Source organism: Apis mellifera, linkage group LG4, assembly GCF_003254395.2.
Source record: "Apis mellifera strain DH4 linkage group LG4, Amel_HAv3.1, whole genome shotgun sequence".
NCBI classification, from domain to species: domain Eukaryota; kingdom Metazoa; phylum Arthropoda; class Insecta; order Hymenoptera; family Apidae; genus Apis; species Apis mellifera.
Genome location: NC_037641.1, coordinates 7897589 through 7924769, shown reverse-complemented (window position 1 = coordinate 7924769; position 27181 = coordinate 7897589). Strand labels below are relative to the sequence as shown.

The 27181-nt window shown below is 37.6% G+C and overlaps 1 protein-coding gene across 1 annotated transcript in view; it reads right to left on the bottom strand.

Moving 5' to 3' along the window:
* The window catches only part of LOC413371 (mothers against decapentaplegic homolog 6), a 68914-nt gene that overhangs the window by 32183 nt on the left and 9550 nt on the right, over positions 1 to 27181 (bottom strand). Inside the window, exons 3-4 of the mRNA XM_396816.6 lie at positions 20469 to 20519; positions 7220 to 7306 (exon numbers count right to left, since the gene is read on the bottom strand). Of these exons, the coding sequence (XP_396816.5) occupies positions 7220 to 7306; positions 20469 to 20519 (138 nt within the window). The remainder of the gene's footprint in view (positions 1 to 7219; positions 7307 to 20468; positions 20520 to 27181) is intronic.

Here is a 27181-nt window from a genome sequence, read left to right as displayed (position 1 = left end):
CGTTAAGATCGAAAGAAATGGGGATAGGATATTTTATCTCGTTTACGATTCTTACGATTCTTTCTCCTTCTAAGGAAAAGTAGTGTTAATCCACGTAGACAGTTCGATCAATGATATTATTAATATTAATTAATATGAGAAAAATCTCTCTGTAAAAGTATCTGTAATATCTTGTAAAAAGAAAAGAAATCTAAAATCCATCATCTTGACAGAGTTGGCGGTTCCAGTGTTAATAATAGTCGTAAGATACTAGCAACAGCTATCCTTTTACAAACGATCCAGCGTGTTTCCTTTAAATACGAAACCCGCCGATTATTTGAAATAGTCCGCATAACAGAAAACATATTTTCAACCGGGCGCCTGAAAATATCTAACGAGAGGAACATATCCGACAGAGACGCGGGGCGTTCTTCAAGAACATTCAATTCATATCCCACGATCCGGCGGGAAAATAAATGAAGCTATTTTCGTAGACACCGCACACGTTATTCGGGATCGCCAAAAGAGACGAGTACAACCGAGATTCTCGAACGTGATCGGCCTTTCGATCGGGTTTAATCAAGATTTCCAAGGTGATGTCGCCACCACGCGCGGAATTTCAAAGAATCCCACCTCTACGCGCAATTTTTATCCCTCGAAATTCCCTCGAAACATCCATCCAATTCCAATCCAACCGTCGTTCATACCGATCCAAATCGAATCCATATCTATCAATTTTCTCTCGAACTTTCTAATATATTTGTAAATGAACGTTTCATCAAATTGGCAAGAGTAGTCTATCTCCTTCGACCGGAAGATTTTTCTATCGAAATTCAAAGATCGAAATTCAAGAAATGCACTCTAATATCCATAGAAATGCTTAATCTAAATCGACAATCAATTTCACGAAGTTCATCATTTTCACGTTCCTATTAAATAATCTTATCTGTCGATTTTTAAAAACCTAACCTTAAAAAAATTCATCGATCATTTCCATAAAAAGTATTACCAGTTCTAAATGAGCACGAACGAAACAAAGTTTGCTTGAAACAAAATTTTTCAATCGATTCACGAGTATAAATATATATATATGTGTACACATATATTTGGATCGAGACCGGAAGTGGCGTTTTCCTCGTCGACATCGGACGATCTCTCGCCCAATGGAGTGCGGTGATGACGCGAAGCAGCCATGAATCGACCGTTTCGCGATTCTCGGCTGGAGACGGCCACCACACGTTTCGATCGATCGTCGCCGGTCGACCGCGCGCCACCGAGCGCGACAGAGAGGCCTAGCGCCAAAATAAATCAATAAAATACCGAGTTCAGCTCGAGTCAGTCAGTCCCGCATACATATATAGAAGCCTCTCGTATGCACATATGTAAACCTAGCGAAGCTCTCTGCTTGTGGAAACGAAGAGGGAAGGAGAGAGCGAGCGAGCGAGGAAAAAAGACGAGAAGATGCTCGGCGTACGGTGGTGAAAGGAAGAGATGCTTACGTATAACCTGGAAACGAGACGGAGACGGAGACAGAGAGAGAGAGAACGGCACGGAACGAAAGAAAGAAGGAGAACGAGCGAGGGAAGAAAGAGAGAGAGAGAGAAGACTACGGAGGTAGGTGGTTGGAAAGAAGGAGAGAGAGAGAGAGAGAGCGATGAGAAGGAAGGAGAAAGGGTGGAGAGGAGAGAGGAGAGGCGAGCGAGCGAGGTCGAGACACGCGGCAGCTGTCTGGCGCCAGGGTCCCCCTGTTCCCTCAAACAGTCGCGCCGAATGCCACCCACCTTAGCCGACCTATTATGCCATTCTGAAACCTGCATCCCGGGAGCCGGCTTTCTCTCTCTTTCCTACCCGTAACCGGCCTATCGGTGTATGCACCACGTTTCCTCGCGACCTGCCGCCTCGTCCTGAAACTGGACACGATCGTGATTCCGTTTGCCACTGACGGATGGATATTTGACGTCATTATTTATTATTAATGCTCTTTGTTTCGTTCGTGGTGCATCTCGAACGTGTATGGTATAGAACACGTTGGGCGTTCGGAAAGAGTAATGGATCAGTATTATTTCATGCAGGATTTCTTTACGAATTGAAATTTTGAGATTCTTATTTTTTTTTTTTTTTTTTTTTTTTAGGTACTTTTAAGAAATATACTTTGCTTTAAAATGAGAAAATTATGAAACGAGAATCGAAAGGTGTGCAAGTTTTATATCGGAAAATTAATTTAACAGAAGCACAAGGTTGGTTCGGCTACAAAATACGTTTGGTACAAAAGAGGTTCTGGGTATGTCAGATATGTCGTTTCTTGTTTATGGAATGCTGTTTGACCGATTGCCAGCGGATTGAACGAATGCTTTCTGAAACATAGGTGATCATTGTTTGCTTTGGCCGTGCGAAATTAATGAGTATACTTTACTTATGCAACGGCTTGCAATCGAGAGGGGAGTAATGGGAAAAACGAACGATTTGAATTTGTTTCTCCTCTTTAATCGTCAGAAATTTCCCAACCCAGGATTCTTTTTTTCTCTCTCATCGTTTCGAAAATTCTTTCCAATTTTATTACACCGCGAAATCGAAACCTAAATAGAGATATCGATAAATCGTTTCGAGTATCGTATTTTATTATGATTTTTTACGCGTTTAAATTTTTTCGTGAACGAATAGAAATGCAATGCTATTCGCAAACAGATAAAATTCCGATTATTATTCCTGTTAAATGATAACAAAATCGTTTCGCGGGTATACAATGTGTTTTCTCTGTCGGTGATCTCGATGTTTTTGTTTAATTGGCAAATTTGTCACGAAAGAAATGTACATACAACATACCCTAAAGTCAGTGAAAATAAAATTTATGATGTTACGTCACGCTTTATTGAAACAGTGTGTACAGCGATTTCTTTTTTATCGGGTGCACGATTTTTGTTCGGCTGTTTCGTGCCAAATGAAATTCGTAACCGACGAATCAGGAAACAAGCGTGTATCACGTTCTCTATATAGCAAATTACACGTGATATCGTAACGACTTGGCGTATCGAAAGCGACGAACCGTGGTAAGAACCGTTCTCTTAAAACTTAAACTCGCTTTAATGCTCTAACGCCAAGTTTTTCGAGTCTCGTGCAAACGGATATCAATTTACGTCGATTAATATTACGCTGATCTAATATTACGCTAAATTCTATAAAGCAATTTTAACGAGATAACAGATTGCAACGAAGATTGCAAGGAAAGAAAAACATTCGAGAATAATACATTTCTCCTCCTCCTTCTTTTCTCGAGCATTTTTCCCATACGATTCACTAACGCAAGAACACTCGCCGCGATTCACTGCCAGCTTGGGAACGCGTGACGTCGACGGAGCAGTGGCCTTTGCATCGGTAAAACCAGATAGCGCAGAAAGCTTCCCTCGAGATACGAGACCATTTTCCAGAATTTTCCTAATACTCGTTCCTTAATCTCACATCTCTCTCATCCGATTTTTAAGAGTCACCAGGTTTACAAGAGTAAGTCGACGAGAACGATTCGCGTAGTTCATAAAACTCGGGGAGCTTGTCTCCTCCGACGTTGATAAAAACAAAGTATGCAACATCGTCAGATAACGACAATCAAAAGAGGCGTTAAAAATTATCTCACCGACCGCGTCTCGAGTATTGAGCAATTTACGGACGCATCACGTTGCTGACGCTCGATATTCGTTCCTCGCGAACGATGCACTCTCTTTCGCTGATACAATTCGATCTACGTGTCTCTTAATTAATACCACGAATATTTTATAAATCGAAATTTTCCCTTTATACGATAAATTTGATCGAAATTAATGCGAGTAGCAATTAATCTTGAATCTTTCAACGAGTCCTGCCAGAATAAACAATTAAATAGAAAGAAACTCTATCAAACTCTAATTATTCTATCGAATGCAGCGCAGATCAAACTCGCATTTCGAAGCGGGAAAATAAGAAAAATAAGAATTTTTCCTTAAATCAGCTATCAAAAATCGTGCAAAGTTCGAGTATCGACTTTGGAGAGGCTCCTGGAGAGGTTCGGCCAGGATAATAGAAATTCGTGGAACGATCTCGAGATGGAGGCAGAGAGAGAATCGCTTTCCTCGTTCTAGTCAAGTGGCCAAAAGCGTCGTTTCGCTGGTTCCGCGAACCGGCCGTATTGAAAAACGAAAATCGCGCGGGCTGCGTCACGCGTGAAAATCTGGGCGCGCGTCACCTCTCTGGAACGCTAAAGGAAACCTCTTCCACTTCGTTCTCACGCGTTTCCATGTGTGTATATATATATATATACACAGATGCCGCCATTTAATGACAGTTAGTTAAACGCATCCGCGATAATTTTCTGCGCTCGCAGCAGTATCGACGTAATTATATTTATAAATTCGTGACGCGGTGAGATTTCTTTTTAAATTAATTCCTCTGAACGATTAGCGTCCCTGTTTCAAAAATCAGAGTTAGATTAGCCTCGACGACGCGATTATATAATAATTGATCCACTTTGCTACCGAATTAAACGAAAAGAACGTACGATAATAAAAATATACACGCACGAGGATTAAAAAGAGCGAGGAAAGGGATGAGAATGAGGAGAGCTTCTCTTCTCGCGCGGGACGCGACGCGTATTTTTAGAGCGGCTGGAGATATTGCTCGGAATTATGCAGCCGTCGTGAGCGTTAAATCGCAGGCAAGGATGCCGATCTTTGACCTTGCGAGCAACCTCGCGTCTAAAGCTAATCCTCCGTTCCGCGTAATCGCGGCTTTGCATCGGCGCGTGTTAAACGGACCGAAGCGTAACGTCGATGGGGAAAGAAGGGAGAGGGAGGGGAAAAGTGTGGGAAAATGCCGAGTGATTGGGCCGAAATCGGGATGGTTGATCGTGCTTGGAATTCGTGGTCCTTCGAAGAGATTTCGACATTTGGATTTGATTCTTTTTTCCTTTTATTTATTAGGAATCGAAGTTTTAGGAAAGAATTTTCGTTTCGTAATTTTCGGAGATAATTGTTGTTGTTGCGTTTTGATTTATCGTTGAATAAAGTCTAGTTTTAGGATAAGTTGGAGTAGGTGACAATAATTTTAAATAATCGTATATAAGAGGTATAATAATTATTTATATCGAGAAATTGTAGTTACAAAATAATAGGGAATTAGCTTTTAAAATGTTTCAACGATATATGTTTCATTTGAATAACAATGCTAAAAGTAATATCATTGAATTTATTACTTCCTTGAACAATACTTCTTCCTTCGTGTTTACTAGATTTGCATAATTATACACTTTTGATATTTATGACTTCAATTTTTAACGGTCATTATTTTGTACATAAAACTACAGAGAAACACATGTGTACTTATCGCTCGGCTGAAAATATGTAAATAAATTAACCGTATGAAAAAGCAAGAAACGAATTTCACAGGTAAATAGCCACGTGCAATAAAAATTAGATAAGTATTGAATTAACCGGCGTAAGTCACTTTTGACCCGTGTCACCGTGCTTCGGCAGGCTTGCCGGACCAAAGGGAAAAAAAGGGGAGAAGAAAGAAGGAAGAAGAAAAAAAAAAGGGAGGAGAGAAGGGGAAGAGAATCTCCCCTACGTTAAAACCTAAAACAAATATTTATCTTGCAATAACTCTCGAAAGGAGGATAAAAAGGAGAAAAAAAAGGAAAGAAAAAGAAAAACAAAAAAGAAATGCGGTCAACAATGGTGCAACGATTTGATCGATTCCTCGTAATGCTCCCACAACGATATTCCAACTCTTCCGAGAAATTAAACATCCGCAAACGCAAAAACGCATCATCCTTGTGAAATATACGGCCCGTACGATCCAACGACGACTTTTCTGCGATGAATTTTTGCCGGTATCCCGGTCAGTAATTCTTTTAACGTTTCTCTCTCTCTCTCTCTCTGTCTCGTTTCCTCCTCCTTCTCCGACTCGGAAAGTCCTGGCGGACCTGCAAACCAGTTCACCAGCCGGGGGAATCTTTCCGATGCTCTGTTCTCTTGGACACGGAAGTGAAAAACGCGGCGAAAGACGAGGAGAAGAAATGGTTCGTAGCATCGTTCAAGGTTAACCACGTGGATATAGGCGTAGCCAGCGGCCAATGGCGTAGCCAGTAAGGATCGATGTACCCAGGGAACAACCGTTAAGCCTAATGAACGGCATTTACACCGTGTACATTTTTTACCAGGACCGATTATTATAACCGTTCGCCCGCTCGTCGCTCCGTTCCGGGATCCTTCCTTTCCAGAGGATCGACTCTGCGTGTTGACTCTGCCGATTCGCGTCGTGCACCACGTCAGGTGTCACTTTTTCCAAGAAATTTCCCTACGTGTTTGTATTCTCATCCCGCCCGTTATTTTTAGCCAAAACTCGCCGCTATTATTTCCGATTCTGGGGATGTGCCAAGAAAGCAACTCGAGTATTATCCACCAGATTTCAAAACGAAGCCAGTTTAAGGACAGTAGCTCTCTGTGTATCGCCACCTCCTCCTGTTGAGGAGGGGAGGAGTTGTGGAGGATTTGGGAATTAAATAATACGACGAGTCGACAATTTATCGTTTTTAATTAAAATAATTAATAAATCGAACTTGCCTAATTATCAAGCAAAGAAAAAATATTGAAATTAACTGTTTGCATATTCAAAGCGGTTATCGATGATTTGCGAAATACCAGAATTTTTTATACGAGTCATCGACTGGATTTTTTTTACTACGCGTATCCCAGAGATGATAATCTTCTTTTTCCATCCGAGATTTAACGAAAATTCAGTCCTTGTTTAAATACTTAAAACGCGAGGATAAGAAATTCCTATACGAACGTTCTTGTAACAATTAAAAATTCTTGTAATTGTAACTAAATGAATATTATAAAATATATATCCCAGTCTATTCTCCGTCGTTTAAGCATACCTTTGTAAATAACAACGATCAAATACAAATTTTATTTCCACCGATAATAATAATAACTTAATCATAAAATCGAAATTTCATCACAAAAAAAAAAATTTGTCTGAATTAATCCCGAATAAAATTCATTAAAATTATCAAAATGAATCGAATATCTTTCAAATTCTCGGCTCGAAACGAATAAAAGATAATTTTAAAAGAAGATGGGAGCGAAAGATGGGATATTTAGCGGTAGATCCCTTTTCCACGCAATCTGTGTTTTCTTTCGCGCGTATACGGCTCAGACGACGCAGAGACAGACACGAGAAAGGGTATGTATAACCTTGAGGACATAGTTACCTTCTCCGTTGGTGGTAAGGGAGCCGGGAAGCGGCAGGGGTGTGCTGTTTTTGCACCGACGTTGATCCCCTTCGCTGGGCGCACGATCTGAAAATAAACGGCAACCCCTTTAGAATCTTCCCTCGCTTGTGTATCGGGATCACTCTCTCTCTCTCTCTCTCTCTCTCTCTTTCACGCGTTTCACTTTTCCTCTTCTTCTATTTCTCAGCTGTTTTCAGCTGTTAACTTTCGCCACGGATTCGCCTATCGAAGAAAACTCGCGTCGTTCGTTTCAAGGGGACACCCGATCTCGTACGAGTATCTCGCGACTTATTGAAAAATTCTAAAATCTACTCAAAAATTGAAGTTATTCAAAATTTACGGACTCCTCTTTTTCTGAATCCTTTCGTCCTCGAACGAAGGAGTTAGTTATTCAAAATTGTGCAGATGGAATATGAATAGATGAAAACTTTTCATCCAATATAATAATGAATATTATATTTTTGGTAAAATTCCGATAAATTTAAAAAAGTTAGTACAAATTAGGTAGATGATTATTTCGATTTGAATTTAATTATACCATTACAATTGAAAGCAAATCGAAATCATTGAAAAATATCAGATATAAAACGAAACAAACGTATAAAAGTATATAATCCGCCATTTTTTTAATTTTAATATCGGAAATTGTCGATAGGAAGCGTTCCACGTAACCAATTCCAAACTTGTTGTCTTCCCCATCTGGAACCAGTTAAAACGGTTTTAAACGAAAGGGGATGAAATTCTCGTCTCGTCTCAAACGCCTCGATATAGAATCCACGCGTCCTATTTATAAGTTTCGTATCCCGAACTGACCAGAAAACCAAACAACCGCGACCGGTTGTTTCGAAGAATCGGTAATGGAGTGCTAACATCCACCCCCTCCAAAGAGATGGAATAGCGGCGTGGAATCTCGTGTCGCGGTTCAACCGGCGAATATTCGATCGGGGATCCGCGTTTTATTTATGGACGTTAAAGCGTTACGAATCTTCCTAGAACCTAGTATGATGCAAACGTATATAAACGTATATAACGCGCTTGGCCGCCGCGAAAACGTTAAGCCGCGTCCTCATCGAGACTGGAACCAAGATTTTCTTGGCTTTAGTATTTAAAAAGAAAAATTTTTTTTTCTTTTTCTCTATTTAAATTTCGAATCTAAATTTAAGTGCTTGATTCGGTTCGGTTTGAGGAAGATGCTGATTTTTACAAGATTTTATTTCGTTGTCTCGAGAGTATAATATTCGATGTTTATTTTTTATGAATATATATATATGTACATTATCTTTGTTCAGAGAGATGTGAGGAGGTATAAGAGGAATATTAACCGAAAAAGTTTTTTTCTTTCCTTTTATTGTTCATTTCAATGAGGACGCTATTTAATTCCATAATTCCATAAAAATTGCTATGGGTGAATATCGTAGTTATAGCAATGCGAATACGATGATTAATAACACAGGTGGCGATTTCATTTGGCCTTTTCAACCTTGAAACAGATGTAGAAGGATATCTTCTTCTGTTGATTCGTGTTTTTTAATGTATTTTTTTTCCTCTTCCTCGATTAATAATAAAAAGATTAATCGGCGTTTAGTGTTTTGCAGCTCTCGTAATCCCGATGTTATATTTTCGACACGCAGTTTGAATTTTAGGCAGTCTTTGAGACCGAGTTTATTTTATTAAACGTTTATTTTAATAAAATGGAAGGCTAGCTTACATTCAAAATATTTGATGTAAAATTAGGTGAGCTTTTAGGTTAGTTTATATGGCGCCAATTTGTTTTCTTTAATTCCTGCGGCGAGATGGTAATAGGAAAATTTTGTTTGAAACGATCAGAAGTTAAGATTAGAAACATTTTTGTGTAATTATTTGTAACATAATATAGAACATCATATAACAACATCAAATTCAATATAATTTCTCGAAGTTTTTTTTCATCTTATAAATATATTTTCATCGAATCGCTTATTTTCCTTCTATCAAACTATGAAATATATGAATCATGATATAAATTAATTTCAAAAATTATTCAAAAATGATGAATCAAAAGGATTCTGAAAATATAATCACAAATACCTAAAACTAAAAAAATACTGTAGAAAACACTTAAATCGTCGCAGCAGTCACGAAACGCATCTTCGAATATCGGTAATAATTTCACAAAGATCGTTGGATTTGTCGCGAAAACCTATTTTACAAACCGTGGTTATGCGTCTGGCACGGGATTGCCAGATACCAAGACAGATGATTAATGACAGAAGCAATTTGCAAGAATTCGAGGCGATCGAGAAAGAGAGCATGATGCCCGAGCGACGATAGTTGCGCGAATTCCTTCTTGCAAGAAGATTCTCGAGGGGAATTTTATCCATGAACAGGGGTGACGAGAGTAGTCTGAAATAATGGACGGTCGTGGGTGGATAATTCATCGTCAACGCGTAGTAGTGCTTTCTCGTTTAACATTCGAAACGACCGACTAATTCACTTGTAAGAATGCTATCTTCCATCTTGGGCATCGAGGAGCACCTGTAAGACACGTACGCTCGATTATATTTGTACACGTTAGAAATTCTGATCTCGACTCCTCTCGAGAGCTACGTACGTCCGCTTCGTTGATTATTAATTGTTTACTTTGGGGTTTGGATTTGAAGAAAGGAATGCACGTGTGTATACATATATATATACAATCGCGGGGATTTCGCTTTTCATTTCATTCCTCGAACACTACGTTTCATTCTGTAGAAGTTTTATCATCGAGTCGATCGACGATTTTTCAAGTTATTTGATAATTTCGATGATGTAAAATATTCGTATTTTCGATTATTATTTCGAAGGTTTTATTTTTTGATTGAAAAGGATGGCAAGAGATGGATGAATGAAGGAGGAAAGGAGGGAAGAATCGTATTTATTCAAGAATAACACCTATATCGATCGTCTCGATGATGGGATGGTTAATTGAAATTTAGATGAAATCTCAAGCGTTCGGCACGTCGGCTCGCAAAGATAATAACATTACGCAAGAATATGTTTCCAACACATTCCAACGATCCTGTATTTTCATTCGCTTGTGCAATTTTAAGTTTACATAATTTATTTAACATTATCTTTTGCAGATATATTCAACACGCGTGCGCACGAGCGCAGCACGTTTTCTAGGAATGTTATTTCAAACTTCATAATTTCTCGACAATTTCTCCGTAAAAGAAAGTTAAACGCACGTTCGAAGCTTTATCTATTATTGTAGCTATAATAATAGAAATTCTTCAACGTGGTGACGCGCATCTTATTACGATAATAATATGATCGAACGAGACGTTTTCCAATCCGAGCTACGTGCATCAACTTTTCACGCGTTAATTAAATACCTTACAGTAGATATTTTTTCCAAACCAAGTTACAATGATTATATATATATATATATTATTATTTAAAAAAAGTGGATTGATGTAAAAAGACGCTATTCATCTTCATTAAAAGACGCTATTTCTTCGATCAAGGAAAAAAGAGGCACGAGAGATGCAGAATAAATTAAATATATGGCTATAATTTTATTACTTTTTACGTCTTAATTAAGATTCTTCGCGTAGCATTAAGTTCTTATACGATAAACTCGAGGATTCGTAATAACACATTGTTTCGTAAAAAAGAAAAAAAAAAAAAAAAGTAACGAAATTGCCTAAAATTTTCCAATTAAATTGATAAATGTAAATTTTTCACATGCTTCGTTCCACGAAAGAATTAATCTGTTCGTCGAATAAACTCGAGAGTTATCGAGTTATCGGGTCATCGAATTGCTACGTCACAGAATTGTATCGCGGATGATTTCTAACTCTCTAACGTTTCAATCCATAAAATTGGACGAGATTCGAATATTTCGCAATAAACTTCTTCTTCTTCTTTTTTTTGTAAAATCTTTCCTTTCCGTTAAATTTCCAGGCACGAATCGATTCCAGGCACAAACCGAGCCACACACGTGGAGTTCCACGACAAGAATACCGGATACTTTCCTCGTATCAGAGCCAACCAAAGCGTTGTTTTAAAGATCATTACAGGCGTTACTTTACAGGAGAAACGTTACAGGAGTTATTAACAGCACGATGTAACGCCACACAATTTTATATCGGGCGAAATGAGCCCGATCACGCGACCGACAGTTTTTCGTCGCCGTTGAAAAAGAAAAAAAAAGAGAGAGTAGAAACATTTTATCGCATAAAAAAGTGAATATTATATCCTCGATGAAAATCTTTCTTCGGTAAAATTCCGATAAATTTATTTTTATTTTAAATTTACAATTGAAAGTAAATCGTTGAAAAATATCAGATCCATCCATAATTAAATACTTAATATCCGCCATTTTTACGAATTATTAAAGTTAAAACTTAAGCGCTTTCTGGTCGGTCGACGAGGAAATTTTTTCATCCAGATTCCAATTGGTACAGATCTGGTGGAAGGATCTGGCTCGAAGGACTAATCGTTTTAGGGTGAGACCGTGGTGAGATTGGGATTCATTGACTAAAAGAGAGGATGACGTCAGAGGACAACAAGTCGGACGAGAGGGCGGTCGCATTCTTCTCGAATTCCTGGGGCTCGTTCCTACGGGAGAGAAGCATTTCCTGCCGCCAACAGAGAGCTGGAAGGCAGTAACAGTAGCAAAAGGAGAAACGTAGCCGCGAGATTCAACATCCGTCAAGTATTTTTAGGAGGGATTTCATGGAAATATCCTCGGTCCCAATATGCGTCACGAGCTCGCTTCGGCCTCATAGTTTCGCTCCTTCGCGACTCAATTCTCGCCGAATTTATTTCGAGTCGAGAAAGAAAAAAGAGAGGAGGGATAATCGAACTGATCTGTTAAGCGAACACGAATTGAAGAAAATTATGTATATTAATGGTTGGAAGAAATTTAACAAGATTTGTCGAAAAATATTTTTAGAGATCTTTATTTTCTTCTTATTTTAAGGAAGGTCAGGAAATGAGAAACATCTCTCTCTCTCTATATATATATATATATATTGGGTTAGACATAAAATATATTTATTTCTTCTTTAAAGAATAAAGAGTCTTCGAAGATTGTTTCATATTTAATCCATTTTTAATTCGAAACGATTCTTTTATAAATTATTACTTGAAATAATCCTAACTCAGCACAACTTTCTAAATGATATTTTCTTGACAAAGAATTCAAACGAAATTTCATCAATTTTTGGTTTAAAAAAATTGCTCATCAAATTATTTTCCCGAGCAATTAATCGAGATTTCATCGGAGAAAACAGAGGAACGCGCAAATTCTAACAAGACACGTTTACAGATAGAACAGTTCCCAGTTTCGATGATACAAATTTCTCCGGTATTACAAAACCGTGGAGGGCGAGGGGCGATCGAGGACAATCAGTGTACAAATATTTATTCGTCGATAAGGAATAAATTGACACGTAAACTTGGCAACCCATTACCACTGCGTTGATCGCGAGCAAATACGTTTACGTACGTGTTTGCAGAGCGTTTTCGATCCGTCTTCGCGCACCTTCGTAGAGGATGAACGAAGAAATTCAGTCAACTCTCTCATCTGATCGTCTCATAAATTATTAGAAAAAAAAAAATCGACAATTTTATTCGTAAGAATTCGTTATTCGATCGAACGCTCAAGTTTCAATTCGTGAACAAATGAAAGATGGTTGGCTTTCATCAATTTCTTCTCCTTTTCTATGGATCTGCGTGAAATATAATTTTCGTATTGAGAAGAATTGTTAGATTTATTTAATTATGTATATTGCGAGCAAACATATTTGACACGTGGCTGATGGATGAGAGCCTTATAGACTAGATTTCAGAGGACATCTTTGTGAAGATGAAAATTCGAGCGATAAATGTACAAAGAAACGTTTATCTAATCATTATTGGATTGGATGGATTGAGTTTTGTAAATTTAATACTCGAAGGAATTCAAAGAGATGTTGTCGTATAAGTAATCATTTCACACACTAAATACATTATTCCATTATCTCTATTCCGAAGTCGTTATAATAATATATACATAATAAAACAATATGGCGATTCTGTAATTCTCTCGTTCCTTGCACACACGTATAAGAAAAACCCACTTATCAGGCTTACGAGGTTCTCTCGATGCGAGATTGAGAAACCTTAGCCGACCTTAATGTTAGAAGTAGCAATTCATTCAATACGGCCCACCAATGAGTTTACAGAAACTAACAAGCGCTAAACAGCATATGCTGTCTAATGACGTATCGTCGTTTGCAACATTTTGAATTAATCTCTACGAATGAAATTTCCTCACTTCCTGTTCACGCATTAATATTTCACAAAACTTTACAAAACTTCGTAAAATTAACAAAATACGATTTCCAACTATCCAATCCAATTGGATAATTCCAAATTTTTAAATTTTATTAATTATCTCGCAAACTTTTCTAAAGATTTCGATTCGACGCTTAAAAAAGAAAAAAAGATCCAAGATCCAATATTTCACAAAACTTTACAAAACTTCGTAAAATTAACAAAATACGATTTCCAACTATCCAATCCAATTGGATAATTCCAAATTTTTAAATTTTATTAATTATCTCGCAAACTTTTCTAAAGATTTCGATTCGACGCTTAAAAAAGAAAAAAAGATCCAAGATCCAATATTTCACAAAACTTTACAAAACTTCGTAAAATTAACAAAATACGATTTGCAACTATCCAATCCAATTGGATAATTCCAAAATTTGAATTTTTAAATTTTATTAATTATCTCGCAAACTTTTCTAAAGATTTCGATTCGACGCTTAAAAAAGAAAAAAAGATCCAAGATCCAATATTTGAAAAAGCAAGAGGATCGATCGATTAAATAGAGACGTATCGGGCTCCGTTAATCCGGAAACCGGCATAGCGCTTTCGGTAGGATGGTGGCGCGATCGGGACGAAGTGAAGGAAGCAACGGAATGCGCTTCGAGCCACTCCCGCCTCTCTTTGAAGGCGCGGGTTGGGACCGAGTAGCGGCGGCCGAGCTAGAGGCCGAAAGACAGAGGGAGAGAAAGGAGTGTTCTCGTCTCCTCGAGAGAACGACTGCGGGTAGCTGGACGTCGAGGGACGAGGGAGAGAACGATCGAGAGGCCGGCGAAGAGTGCGTACTTTTCAGCTCGTTCCTTTCCTCCGAGTGGGCAGCCCAGTCGAGAGGAAAAGAGATAGCTGGAGTACTTCGAGTAGCGAGAGAGAGAGAGAGAGAGAGAGAGAGACGTAAGGAAAAAAGAGATAGCGCGAGCGCGACGGAAGAGCGGAGTACTTCGAGTGGAAGGAGAGAGAAAGATTCGACGAGAGAAAGAGAAAGAGAGATGGAAGAAATATGTATATATATATACGATGGAGGGAAAGAGCGAGTCGGAGAAGGGGTAGAGAGACGGAGATCAAGAGGAGACGCGGTAGTAGGAGTGAGAGAGGAGGAGAGAAGCGTATCAAGGACGACGAAACGAGCAGAGAAACATAAAAGCCAGGCGACAGGCGCCCGCCACGTTGTGTGCATTGGAGAGGTTCGTATTACCGGTACCAGGTCCCTTCCTAAGGATGGCGCTAAGGCGCCTTGCTATGTGTATTGCCCTTAACCGTGTACCGGCTGCCAAGCGTTCTCACTCTCTCTCTCTCTCTTTTTCTCCCGTTTCCACGGATATATTTCCTTCTTTCAAGGTTGCGCAAATTTCGGTCGCCGACACGTGATCCCGCGCAAAATTTAAAGGTATGGCGCGTTGACCAGCTGTTGACCAGGATCGGGTTTTAAAAATATCTCGGGGGGGGATAGTTCGTCGAAGTGAAATATGACGAAAAATTGGAGAGTGTGTATTCGTGGAAAGGGATATATAAAATAAACGAGAAGCTGGAATTTCTAGCTCGGATTTCGACATCTTTTCTTCGTATCGCCCGAATCGAGTAAAAATAGGAGGAGGAGTTTTTTTTGTCGGATACGTCCGTGATATTAATATTCTTCGATTGGACGGAAAATGATTTTTGCTGAAAATGCACAAAAAAAAAAAATACGTAAATGCACAACAGCGATATAACAGAAAAAAGTGCTCGTGTATCAACACACGTATATCTAGTAATTCATAAATTACTGTTAACTGATAAGTTGCTACCATTGTTAAATATCTTTACTTACCTAAGAATGATAATTCTAGAATCTAAATAACTCGAGAGAAGAATAAATCGCAATCGAAAATGTAATTCGAAATTGTAATATTTTATACACGCTTTCAAATCATATATATAAATAAATTGTTCTTCGAAAATTTCCATTTTTTTCGAAAAATTCTATATCGAGGGAGAAGAAAGATAAAATATCGATCGAGTGATCAGAGGCAAGCGACAAAATTAAAAATATTAAAATACACTTATTATTATTGTTCCCAATCAGAAAATAAATCTATCGATTATCTCGAAAATCTTTGGATAGATAATTAAATAAAATACGCACACAATAACATCTCGAATCATATAAATCAAAAGTTTCAGCACTGGTAATATAACGCAAGTGTACACAAAAGAGCTTGAAATCTGAAATCTAGTTTCGTGGAAAGTTCTGATGATAACGATATAAAGATGCGCGGAATATCAAACGACGCAGTCAAATTATCCAAGATTATCTTGTATGCGCCACGGTTTGAAAAAAAAAAATTTAACTTTGAAAATAAGATAGGTCTATCGAAACCTGTCAAAATGACGATATATAGATACGTAATTTTTTTTTTTAAACGTGAAAAACGTTCACGACAAAATTAGAATACATTCCAACAGGCCGGTAATTCCGCCCGGTTAAATTCGCCATTTTAATTGAAGGAACGATATAGAATGTCATCAGCATTAGCCGTGGTCTCGGCCGTGCTGGAACAATACGGTGATTCAGGACGGATCGAGAGCGGGAAGCTTAAAAACGCAGCGCGGCGTAACGCAATACGAGCAAGATTTGTCCTCGTGCGTTTGAAAGGGACTGCACGGACTGCGTTGTGCCATGTCCTTCGTCGTATTCGTTGAAATTTGCGCAACCGTTGCTGGAACTCTGTCGCTGACAGCGCGTGCAAAGAGCACGTGCGGAAATAAATCGTATCTCCGCACAAATTCCTCTTGCACACGCTTCTCGTTTCCCTCTTTCTTCTCTCTCTATTTTTATTTTTATTATTATTGTTATTATTCTTTTTTTTAAAACGAAAAATTAATCGAGGATGACTTTTAAAAATTATCGCGTCTTTTCCATAAATTATCTCGCGGGAAAAAATTAATGAGAGACCCGCCCGTAAATATTTCCTCCAATTTTTTCACTTCGGTAAAATATCCAATCGAACGAGCCTTGAATATCGCTGACTTGCATCTACTTTCGACGAAAAACTGTTCGATGAAAAAACTGAGATCAGATATTCCCTCAACACCTTCGTTGATGAATTATGTTTACCATTGGAATCGAGTTTATCCGCCCGTTTTAAAGAATCTTTTCTTTAAAAATCCCTTGCGCGTCTCTCTATTCAATCTAGGTAAAAAAAAATTTCGAACACGAATATCTAAGATCGATGCACCACGCGAGGCGTTCGAATTTTTTTAAATCGTTAATTTTCCAATCGAAAGAGGATATTAAATATTCCCTTCCCTGTAAATTCCATTCTCTCCCAGCCATCGTTTCCATCCGATTTAATTGCCACCGGCTCTCGTAGTCCGGCTTATATTGCGGAACGAGTTTGGTTCGAGTTTCATGAATGAAGAAATTTCTCCTATTTCCCGGCTGGATGCAACAAGTGGCGATGCGCGCGGTCTTTTATCTCCTCTGCTCCATCGTGCGCTGGCCCAGTTTCCTTCCTTCGAGCATAAATCTATCACACGTGGCTACATCTACCGCCTCGGTGACAGACAAACTCATAACGAGTTTCTTTCTTCGAAGGGGGAGGAGGAGGAGGAGGAATCGAAAAAAAAATCCTCCTCCTTCCTTTTTCTCTCCTTTTTTCCTTTCCTTCTCTTCCCTTCCCTTCCTTCCATTTACGATGACGAATAACGCCAGATTTTTATCGTGCTAATATTCCTATCGCGAGAGACCTCGCGTTTTTTTCTCTCTCCTTCGAAGAAACGATTCACACGAACTGTTAACTCGATCGAAAAAAAAAAAGGATTTATTTATTATTGTAAAAAAAACGTCAAACGTCGATATGCAAAACGATAAAATGATAAATTCGTTCTAATGATTCACACGATCTTTAGACGATTCTTTAATTGAATTATGACCTCATCTTATGTCCACGATTGTTACACGCGATTTAATTTGTTTTTCCTCGATTTATCATCCCGTCTCTTTGCTTGCCTTTTTTTCCTTTTTCTTTTCGGAAGCTTTTTATATTCGATATTCGCATTATGATTATAATTATTTCGTGGACCATGGAATATATATATATATATAGTTTAATCGAGTATCGAGTTTTCATTTTCTCTTGTTTTTCTAATTTTATTTACTCAATCCTTTCATCTTCTATTAGAACAATTTAAATATTAATTAGTTGAAAGCTCAACGCAATGAAAATTATATTTGCCAAAACTTTGAAAATATTATTATTTGAAATCCTTTATCCTTTCCTTCCATTTTCTCGAAGCTTTCATCCCTTCGTTCTTCAACGATCAACCGACTCACTCGTTTATTGTATACGTTCAACGATATAATTTCGTATCACGTCTAAACGATTAAACTTATAGGAAGATCGTGTTGCGAACGTGGCTGTACGCAGCTTTCAAGCTTAATTATACCTTCAAGAACATTGGACCCCTGACAGGATAGGTTTATATAAATACAGGCTTTGGTGCGGCCACAATGTCGGCAAGAGATATTCACCTCAAGTGGCATAACTCGCGAACCGATGTTATTTCTATTGACGATTTATAAGCGTGTGCCGAAAGCGTGTGTGTGTGTATATATACATATATCTCCTATACTCGTATATTAAACGTCAGCGGATGTACAGTTCTTGTAGCCAAAGGCGCTATTATTTCGTCATATCGAGCTTGGCACAAACGTTGCCATTTTGTATACAAGTTATCGCGCGATTTCAACCGTCTCGCACAATGTGCGCGTTTCTATTAATCGCGGTGTTGAATTTAACGCACAGGCTAACAGCGTTAAGTTAAAGGGGAGGGAGAAAAAAAAAATTTCGCGAATCTTAATTGCGAACGAAAAATAGGCGGCGATTATGAATTTTCCAGATGAAGTGGCGTAACACAGAAATGAATTCTTCGAAAAACGAAAAACTTTCTTTCCGGAGGAAACAAAAGCTGCTTTTGTCCATAGGTAATTGTAACTTGTTGGAACAAAGTCTTGCGGAAAATCAATTTCAATGGAAAATTGTAATTTCAAATAATCGTGCTTGGTAATTGATTTTACGAAAGGAACTTTTAATAGGTGTGAAATTAATTGTCTGTAATTAAATTGTGCAATATTCTTTTTCACAGAATTGAAATGACAATCTTAACATTCAATTTTCTAACCTCTCTAAATAATTTCTCTTTTCTTTCTTCTCCTTTTTTCTTTTTTTTTTTTCTTTTTTTTTTTTTTTTTATATCGTGTAATTAAGATCATCTAAAATTTAACGTATCGAGATTCAATAATTTCTTACTAAATTTTACACTATTTTTCACTCGATTCGAATATATACATACGATCGATTTATTTTATTTTTCAAAATTACGTTCAACATTATTTTTCCGTAAGCATTGAAAAGAAGAACGAACGAAACAAATCACCTACATTCATAAATATAAATCATTGGATATCGTCGGTACCAATTAATTCAAGCATCCCGAGTCATCGTCGGAAATAATTTCTAGCCCGATGCTCAACTTAATTGAAAGTCGCGACAACACCGAGACATCGATCTTGCGAAGACGATTTCGCTATATAGCCAACTTTGTCGTTACGCAACGGACGCGGCCTACGAGAGATCGAACGGGCTCGATCCTCCTCTCTCGAACAACATGCGAATCTATCGATGGTGGCCGAGGGATCCGCGTATCGATCCCGAGAACCAGTTTAGGATCGGGCGAACGAGAAGAGAAAAGGAAAGAAGAAACGGGGAGGCCGGCTAGTCAAAACCAGCCGCAGAACCACCGAGCATTGTAAAAGTTTGGTCGTAAAAATAGCGAGGAGCATAATTTTGGGGTTCGGAAAAAATTCTTTCCAAAATAAGGGACCGAGAAGGGAAGGGAAGGGAAGGGAAGGGAAGGGAAGAGGACTGGTTTAGTTGGATATTATAGAAATATGCTTACGAAATAAACGAATAAATTCTGGGTAAAATTTTTCGATCCGATTTTTGCAAGTATAATTTATAATTATACGAGGAATTTTTTTCTTTTTAAATTTTGAAATATCAAGAGGGAGGAAATCGAGCCGCGTTTCGATTTCCATTGGGCATCGTCGAATATTTTATGCATAAAAGATCATCTTATAAACTCGAACGGACGTGTTGTAAGTCGATCTTTTATTGATTGCGACGAGCCATATGGCTATAGGTTTCAGAGTATCGCCGTTTCCGTGGTTGACGTAGACACACCGGCAAACATCGATCTACTCGATCGATATTTATCTGTCTGGTAAAATTATCAAGCTCTACTTTTGAAGTTCCTACGTTTAAATCTCTTTGGGAATTTCTTAAGAAGAAATTATTAATTTATTTCGTCTATCTAAATCGAAATTTGAAGGATAAAAAATTAAGGAAAAAATTATGTATTTCAATTCATTTTCAATTCTTCGTTCTCATTATATTTCCAAGTTTCAATGGTTTCGAAAAAAATTCAAATTGAAAATAAATCTTGTTTCAAAACTAATTTCCATACATATCGATTTCCATTTATCCGAACCGGGTAAAGAAAACTTTCACGACCATTACATTATGCTAAAATGTTTTGAGCACAATGATGCTTGAATTAATTCGAGGAATTTAATTCAAACAACGTGAGACAACGTCCGCTGCGATAGTCCACGTAGAATTTTTGCTTTGAGCTAGGTCGTGAGATGTGACACGCGTTAAAGGACGATCTCCGCGACTCGAATGCTAAAACGTTTGCGAGTAATAAACATGAGTTATCGCTCGAACGATTGCGTGGGGTTACATTCCATGTGTTCACGTACGGCCAACCGTGGAATGTGATCGTGTATACACACACACACACACACGTATGTCGTTATCCACGATTAAAATGTGAAAAGAAAAAAAAATGCACTCACCCTCGGGTCTCAGTCTGTCGGCAATAAGGCAGTACGGGGGTGGTGGCGACTCTGAAATGAGAAAAAAACAATAGATTGAATATACAATTTTTCTTCGAGATGATTTACAAATATAATGACAGTAAAAGTTTCATCGATATTAAATCCTATTTAAATTTAACAAAGATTTGCTCTCAAAGATTGTTATCTTACGAATATAATTCGAGTATAAGGATAAAATATATATATATATATATATATATATATATTATGAACATAAAACTTAATGAAATACTCGTCGGATAAAAAAATTTTACCTAAGGAGGACAAAATACATGCACATATCGTAAAACGTTAAAAGCAGTAAATTATACATGACGGTCACGCAACTGACAATTATTACGAAGCATATCGAGTGGTATTTACCGCAAGAATGGCACGACTAAACGTAAAAGAGAAAAAAAAAATTATCTTTCAGAAAATTATTTCCCAATTCAATCCTTGAAAATTAGAAATAAAAAAAAAAAAAGAGAAAAAAAAAGTTTGACAAAATACTTGGCTCTTCCACATATACACACACGTTTCCTATACGAAGGAAGATAAAATAATATTAACATCCAACACCAGAAGAATCATTGTTCGTTTCGCAATGAGCGGCGGTTGAAAAACGGCGAGGATCGTTAAAAGCGAACGAACACATTCATTAAAGGCGCCAGACCTCGATCGATCTATTTTCGTGGGAATCTCGTTACGCGCTCCGCGTCCCGATTCCCGCTTTAATCCAAAACGGATTCCCGCGAGGCGACGACGGCCTCGCCGCGTCTCAGCCGCGAGGAAAATTAGAAACCGACTCAAGGCTCCGATTAAAGCGCGGGATTAGATGGGAAATTAGATGCCTGGCGCCCGTCACACAACACTTCGCAAACGTTCCAAAAGCGGACGATTACTATTATTGGATTGGGGCGAAACCGGTACCACGTTTTTCGTCCTTTTACGCGTTATCATGGATACTGTTGCAACGTGCTTACCTCTGCCGCGAGCCCGTCAAGGTAACCGTGGCGTGTATTGCACATGGCGCCTCTATCGAGATGCGCGTCGGCGCGACGCGCAGTCGCGTCTGCCCGAACGAATTCTCAAGGAACGTTGCGTTCGAATCTGCAACACGATTAGGCGATCGCAAGGCCGCGTCCAATACTGGGTTAACGAGTCCTTTCCTTCCAAACGATCAAGCCATAACTCAATGGTACTCGTTTCTTTTACACGGAGAGAGGACTTTTGTTGGATGGATCGTTGCGTTGATTGCTCGGTTAATTATGCGCGCATTGGGAAATACGTTGAGCGAACGTATCGAGGATATTGGTGGATTCGTGTAGTGGTACGCGTTGTACGAATTCCCTATATATAGGGAATCGTGAGCGATATAAAGTAACGCGTTTCAATGCATATTATATATCGAGAAACTGTATTGTGTGGAAACGATATCTTTGAGGCGTTTTAGAAACTTATTATTTATTTACAGTATTTCGATTAATTTTGTAATAGATTATTCAATTTGCTCGCAAAGTATCGTGTGTAGTACGAAATGTTGATTGCAAATAAAGAAACAAGTAAGGGACATCTTGTTATTTATTTTTTTTTTTTTATCTTTCTTGCAAGAAATAACATGGAATTGTAAATGAGTCTAAAGTAAGTGGATGAATGACATCGTGTCGCGAGATATCTTGTCCAATGTGTCGCATAAACAACATCGTGTCGCGAGATATCTCGTCCGCGGATGCGAAGGGGTTAATCTGAATCTACTTGACATGCGAGGAAACGAATGTGAGAAAGATAATGGGTAATGGGAAAGAAGGAAAGAGAATATAGTGGGGATTATTGCAATTAATGGAACGTCGATCGGCGATATGTAAGAAAATTGTAAATTGTAAATTGAAAATTGTTAAAATTGAAAATAAATGCATTGCTCGATTTGTAGGAAGAATCAGGATTCGAGGAAAATATCATTGAACGTAATAAAATGGTGCTTGAATTACACGTAACTTGCCAAATAGACACTTAAAGTTTGTTGTTTGTTCTATTTACAATCCCAAATTAGAGAAACTAAATTTGTGATTTATATCATAGATATAATGGAATTCGATCTGTGCATTTGTAACAAACAGAGTGAAATATATTTAACGCCAAAAATTCCTGAACGGTAACAATCAATATGGCTGACACACGGCGCCTACACGAATCTTTCGTCACGATCGTCTCAATTCTCGATTTCCAAATGAACAATAACAAAGATACAAGATGCTGCGATTCCGTTCACACTTGGAACAAATCGCAAATTCATGAAATATATTTATAAATTACAAAATTTAATTTTATTTCTATTTTTCTTGTGACTGTTCTCTATTTGAATAATCTTGTAATTCTCTATTCTCGATCAAATTAACTCCTCGTTTTTATTTTTAATTTATTTTCATTTTCAATAACAAAATTAATAAAACAAATAAAATATCTATTATTTCTATCTATAAACATAAAATCTATAAATTATACAAAAAAATTAAAAAAGAATATTCCGAAAAAAACAGATAAATGCATCATTGTCAATTACATAACAAACAAGGACACGATCTTCAAAATAATGTTTTTAAACATTTATTTATACTTGCACTTGTAAAATTGTTCTTGTCTTTTCCCCGAATTCACTTGTTTTTCTAATATCATGTAATACATACAAACTCGAAGACAAAGATTCCCTCGTATCGAATCGAGGCGTATCAATTAAAATTAAATTTCTGACTCATTTGATTTGAAATTCTGCATCGTGTGCCGGCGTTCCTCCACTTTGCCAAAACACGATGACCTTGTTTGCCATTGCCTCGCCTTGCACGGTCGGACGAGGAATGAATGGTGGGTTGAAGCTTAAGGCGGCAATGGCCGCTATATATTTGCACAGGTTGCGATATAAAAGGTGTAGAAAACCCGAGTGTCGCGTGTCGATTATGAGGTACAAGCCCTTTCCCTTTCTAGTTCGAAGTCAAAATATCAAGAAAAGTGTGAAAACTATGTGAATTGAAATTCTCGAAAATTGATCTCGAAGATATTCCTTGATAATAACTGTCCAAAATTTATTTTCGCGCGAGAGCAAATCTCAGGAATAAATTGTTATCGAGAATTCATTTTCAATATTCATCGCAGTGTCGAAAACATTTTTTTGTTTGTGTAATTAAACGTAGAGAGTGAAGAAAATAATGAATAATGGAAAAATGGTCGACAAGACAAAATTGTATTGTATGGTAATGAAAATTAGAAGAGAATGATTATTTGTATACTATAGAATTGGGTACAATAGATTTACATTTATGTGGATGATAATAAATATGACTAATCTTTAAAAAGCAGAATTAAATAAAAAAAGTAGTGAATGAAAAGAAGATGAAATGACTTTGGAATTTTGAATGATAAATGATGACAACGTCAAAGTTGCCTATTATCGTGACAATTATTTCCAAGTTATAAATTCTTAGAAGAATAAAATATATATATAAAAAAAAAAGGAGTAAATAACAGAAGTTGAAGTTAAATTAATTGGTAACAATAAGATTATATATCTGGTTAAATTTAAAAAGATGAAATTATTAGATTGCTTAATCAGGAGTTTCATGAAGACTTAAAGAGTTACAATGTATGTAACGTGATATATGACCACTGCTTAAGTAGCAGACTGGTATTAAAATGACCTAGACTTGGGTAGCGTAAGGTTGAAATGGCCTAGAATAATATCTAAAATAACTGTATTTTCAAAGTTACATTTGTCAAAATGATTTCCCTGAAACTATGTGACCTTTGTTTTAAATTTATCGTACATTTATACGATAGTAGCAAGAAAATTCCCCGTTTACCTATTCCCTAAGTTAATTTTATATCATTCAAAAGTTTTGTCGTGTAAAAAAGCTTTATTACTCAACTTTATTTATCGGTCACAATATTTATAATATTTTTTTTTTCAGAGAAATCTAAAAAAGATTATTCGCAAAATGGAAAGAAAAAAAAGTTGTTCTTATCGATTAAATAAGGTTATCATTTTTCTTCCCTCCCGAATAATATCTCTTCCTCCATTAATTTTAATGTCATCGCGAAGAATTATAGTACTGGTGCCAAAGTGTTGAAATTTTAGACGCATATCTTCCACTATTAATAGAAAATACGGCATATTACACGTTTACATTAAACTTCCTAAAAATCGATATCCCAATTTTCGATAACGTGCGTCAATGCGATCATCTCATTATAAAGACAATTGTATTTTCAATATCACGAGTATAAAAAAATCCTGATAAAAAAAAAAAGTGTATGATAAAATAGAATAAAAGATACGATAATTATCTTTGTCTCGTCGATGAAGAGCGATTGTATTTTTTTGTCGTTTGAAAATACTACGAAATGAAAAAAAAAAAATATGGAAATCGTGCTCGAGCAAACCGATAATGCAAACGTAATGCAAAGAGGAGAAAATTATTCTAAATACGAAATAAACTTGGGAATGATAAGAAACATACTACAAGTGCGACAATTTGCGTAATGACGCCGTCTGGCTGATGATAATCGATTTGTCGAAGTGAATTATTAACGACGCCGCCAATATTCGAACGCTGTCGGACGCAAAAACAGATAAAGACAACAACACATACCGGTGCCTGTCCTCCTCTTTGTGTGCGTTGTGCGTTGCGAAAACAAGGCGCCACCGTGAATGCGATTCACCTTCGATAAATGTCGACGAACGCTATAACCGTGTTTCTCGACGACTATAAAATCCTCGATGATAATGTTTACGATAGAGTATCGTATTCAGATCCGGTGAACACGTTCACGAAATAAGGCACGATCGTAAAAGAAAGAAAGAAAAAAAAAAAAAAAAAAAAAAAACCCTCCCAGACATTGAACATTGATCCACGTGGCATTAATAAATAATTTAATTCCTTTGGCAAACCTGTTTTCTCATCTCATCGTACATATTTAAAGCATAATATTCTCAAAACCAATCCTTGAAATTAAGTAAATCAAACATTGAGAATTGAAATTTTGATCATATTTTGCATAAACGATGTTTAAAATATATAATATTCAATAACTATATATAATGGCGACGTGACGAAAATGATGATTAATTTATGTTATGTCCTAATTTCGATAAAGCGAATATTGAAGTATCTTGTTTGTTCGTGAAATTCGTGAAGAGAAATTATATTGGATATAATTATTTCAAAATAAAAATTTAATTCAATGAGATTATTAAAAACTTTAATAGGTATGTGATAATAATTGATAACCGGAAAATACTATCGATATTTTATTTATTTATTTATTTTTTCCACGATTCAACATGTACTTTGTAATCATTATTTGCCGTCTTTATAATATTTGTGTATGTAATATTAATTTTTCGTACTTTCTACTTATTCGACAATGAAGCATACGTATCATGAAACTATTATTTCTTTTGAATTTAAATATTACGCGCATTTCCTTATATTCCTTCCTTTCGAAAACCACGTTTCGATGCATAAAATGTTCAATCCCTGTCTTCCTAAGTAACAGATAATTCCATTTTCAAGTTCCTACTTTCTCCGTTCAAGAAAGAAACCTGTTATCTCGATTTGAAACCCCACTCAATATAGGATATCTCGACGAAAAATCTCTCTTGGAAATCGCTTCCTGAAAACTACCTGTGGACGCGGTTCTTTTGTTCCAACGAGTCTTCCAATTCCCAGAAATATCCTTGGACTTTAAGACCACATAGCGTAAACGGAGAATTCGAATGGAATCAAAAAGCATCGAGCTGATTCGGCGCGCATGATCGTATACGCGGCACTGGCCGGCGAATACAGCCGAGAGAAGCCGGCGCGATGCAGCACCGAGTTGCTTTCGCAGTGCTTGCTTCGGTTAGGTTCGGTCAGCTCGTCGGCTAATGCCGACTGGCCTCGACAATTAGCTGGCGCCAGCAATGACACGCAGCGGCGCCGGGTTGTTCTTCCCTCTCCCCGTCCGCTATCGCTCTCTACCCCCTCCCACTGCATCTTCTCCCGCCAACTTCTCCCGCCTCTCTCCCCGCTAGTACCCTTTCCACCCAACTGCTCCATTCCCTCGCCCCGCCGCCTTTCGAAACCACACATGTTCCACGGCGCCCCGTCCTCAGACCGCTTTTCCTCCTCGTTCTTCGCATATCGTCCGACTCGATCTTTCTTTTTCCTCCCTTCCTCTCTTTCATTCTATCTTTCTTCTCTTCTTTCCCTCTGCCACGTCTTTTTCTTCTCTTTCTTCTATTTCTCTTCGACCTCCCTCTCTCTATGCTTGCTCTCTTTTCTTCTTTCTTGGCAGGCCGCGACTCGCCCAATATACGCTTTATTTTTAGGTTCATTTCCTTCTGACCATAACTTCGATTGTACGGCTATTGATAAATGCCGGTCGCCGGCATATATGTATATTTTTATTATCCATCATCAACTCCTTGAAACAGGTCTAACAGATAGTATCATTGGCTCTTTCTTCTTCGTTCCTTTTCCATCTGATTCCGCTCTCTTTTTACTCTTATTTCGTATGACTCGAATCCTTCGCTATCGTCGCACACATTCTACTCGTCGATTCTACCCTTTCGACGGCGTTTATCCGCTCGTTTCACAAGCGATCTTCTCCTCGCGTTATTTCTCATTCTCTTTTCCCAAATGCGCGTCAGCCTTCTT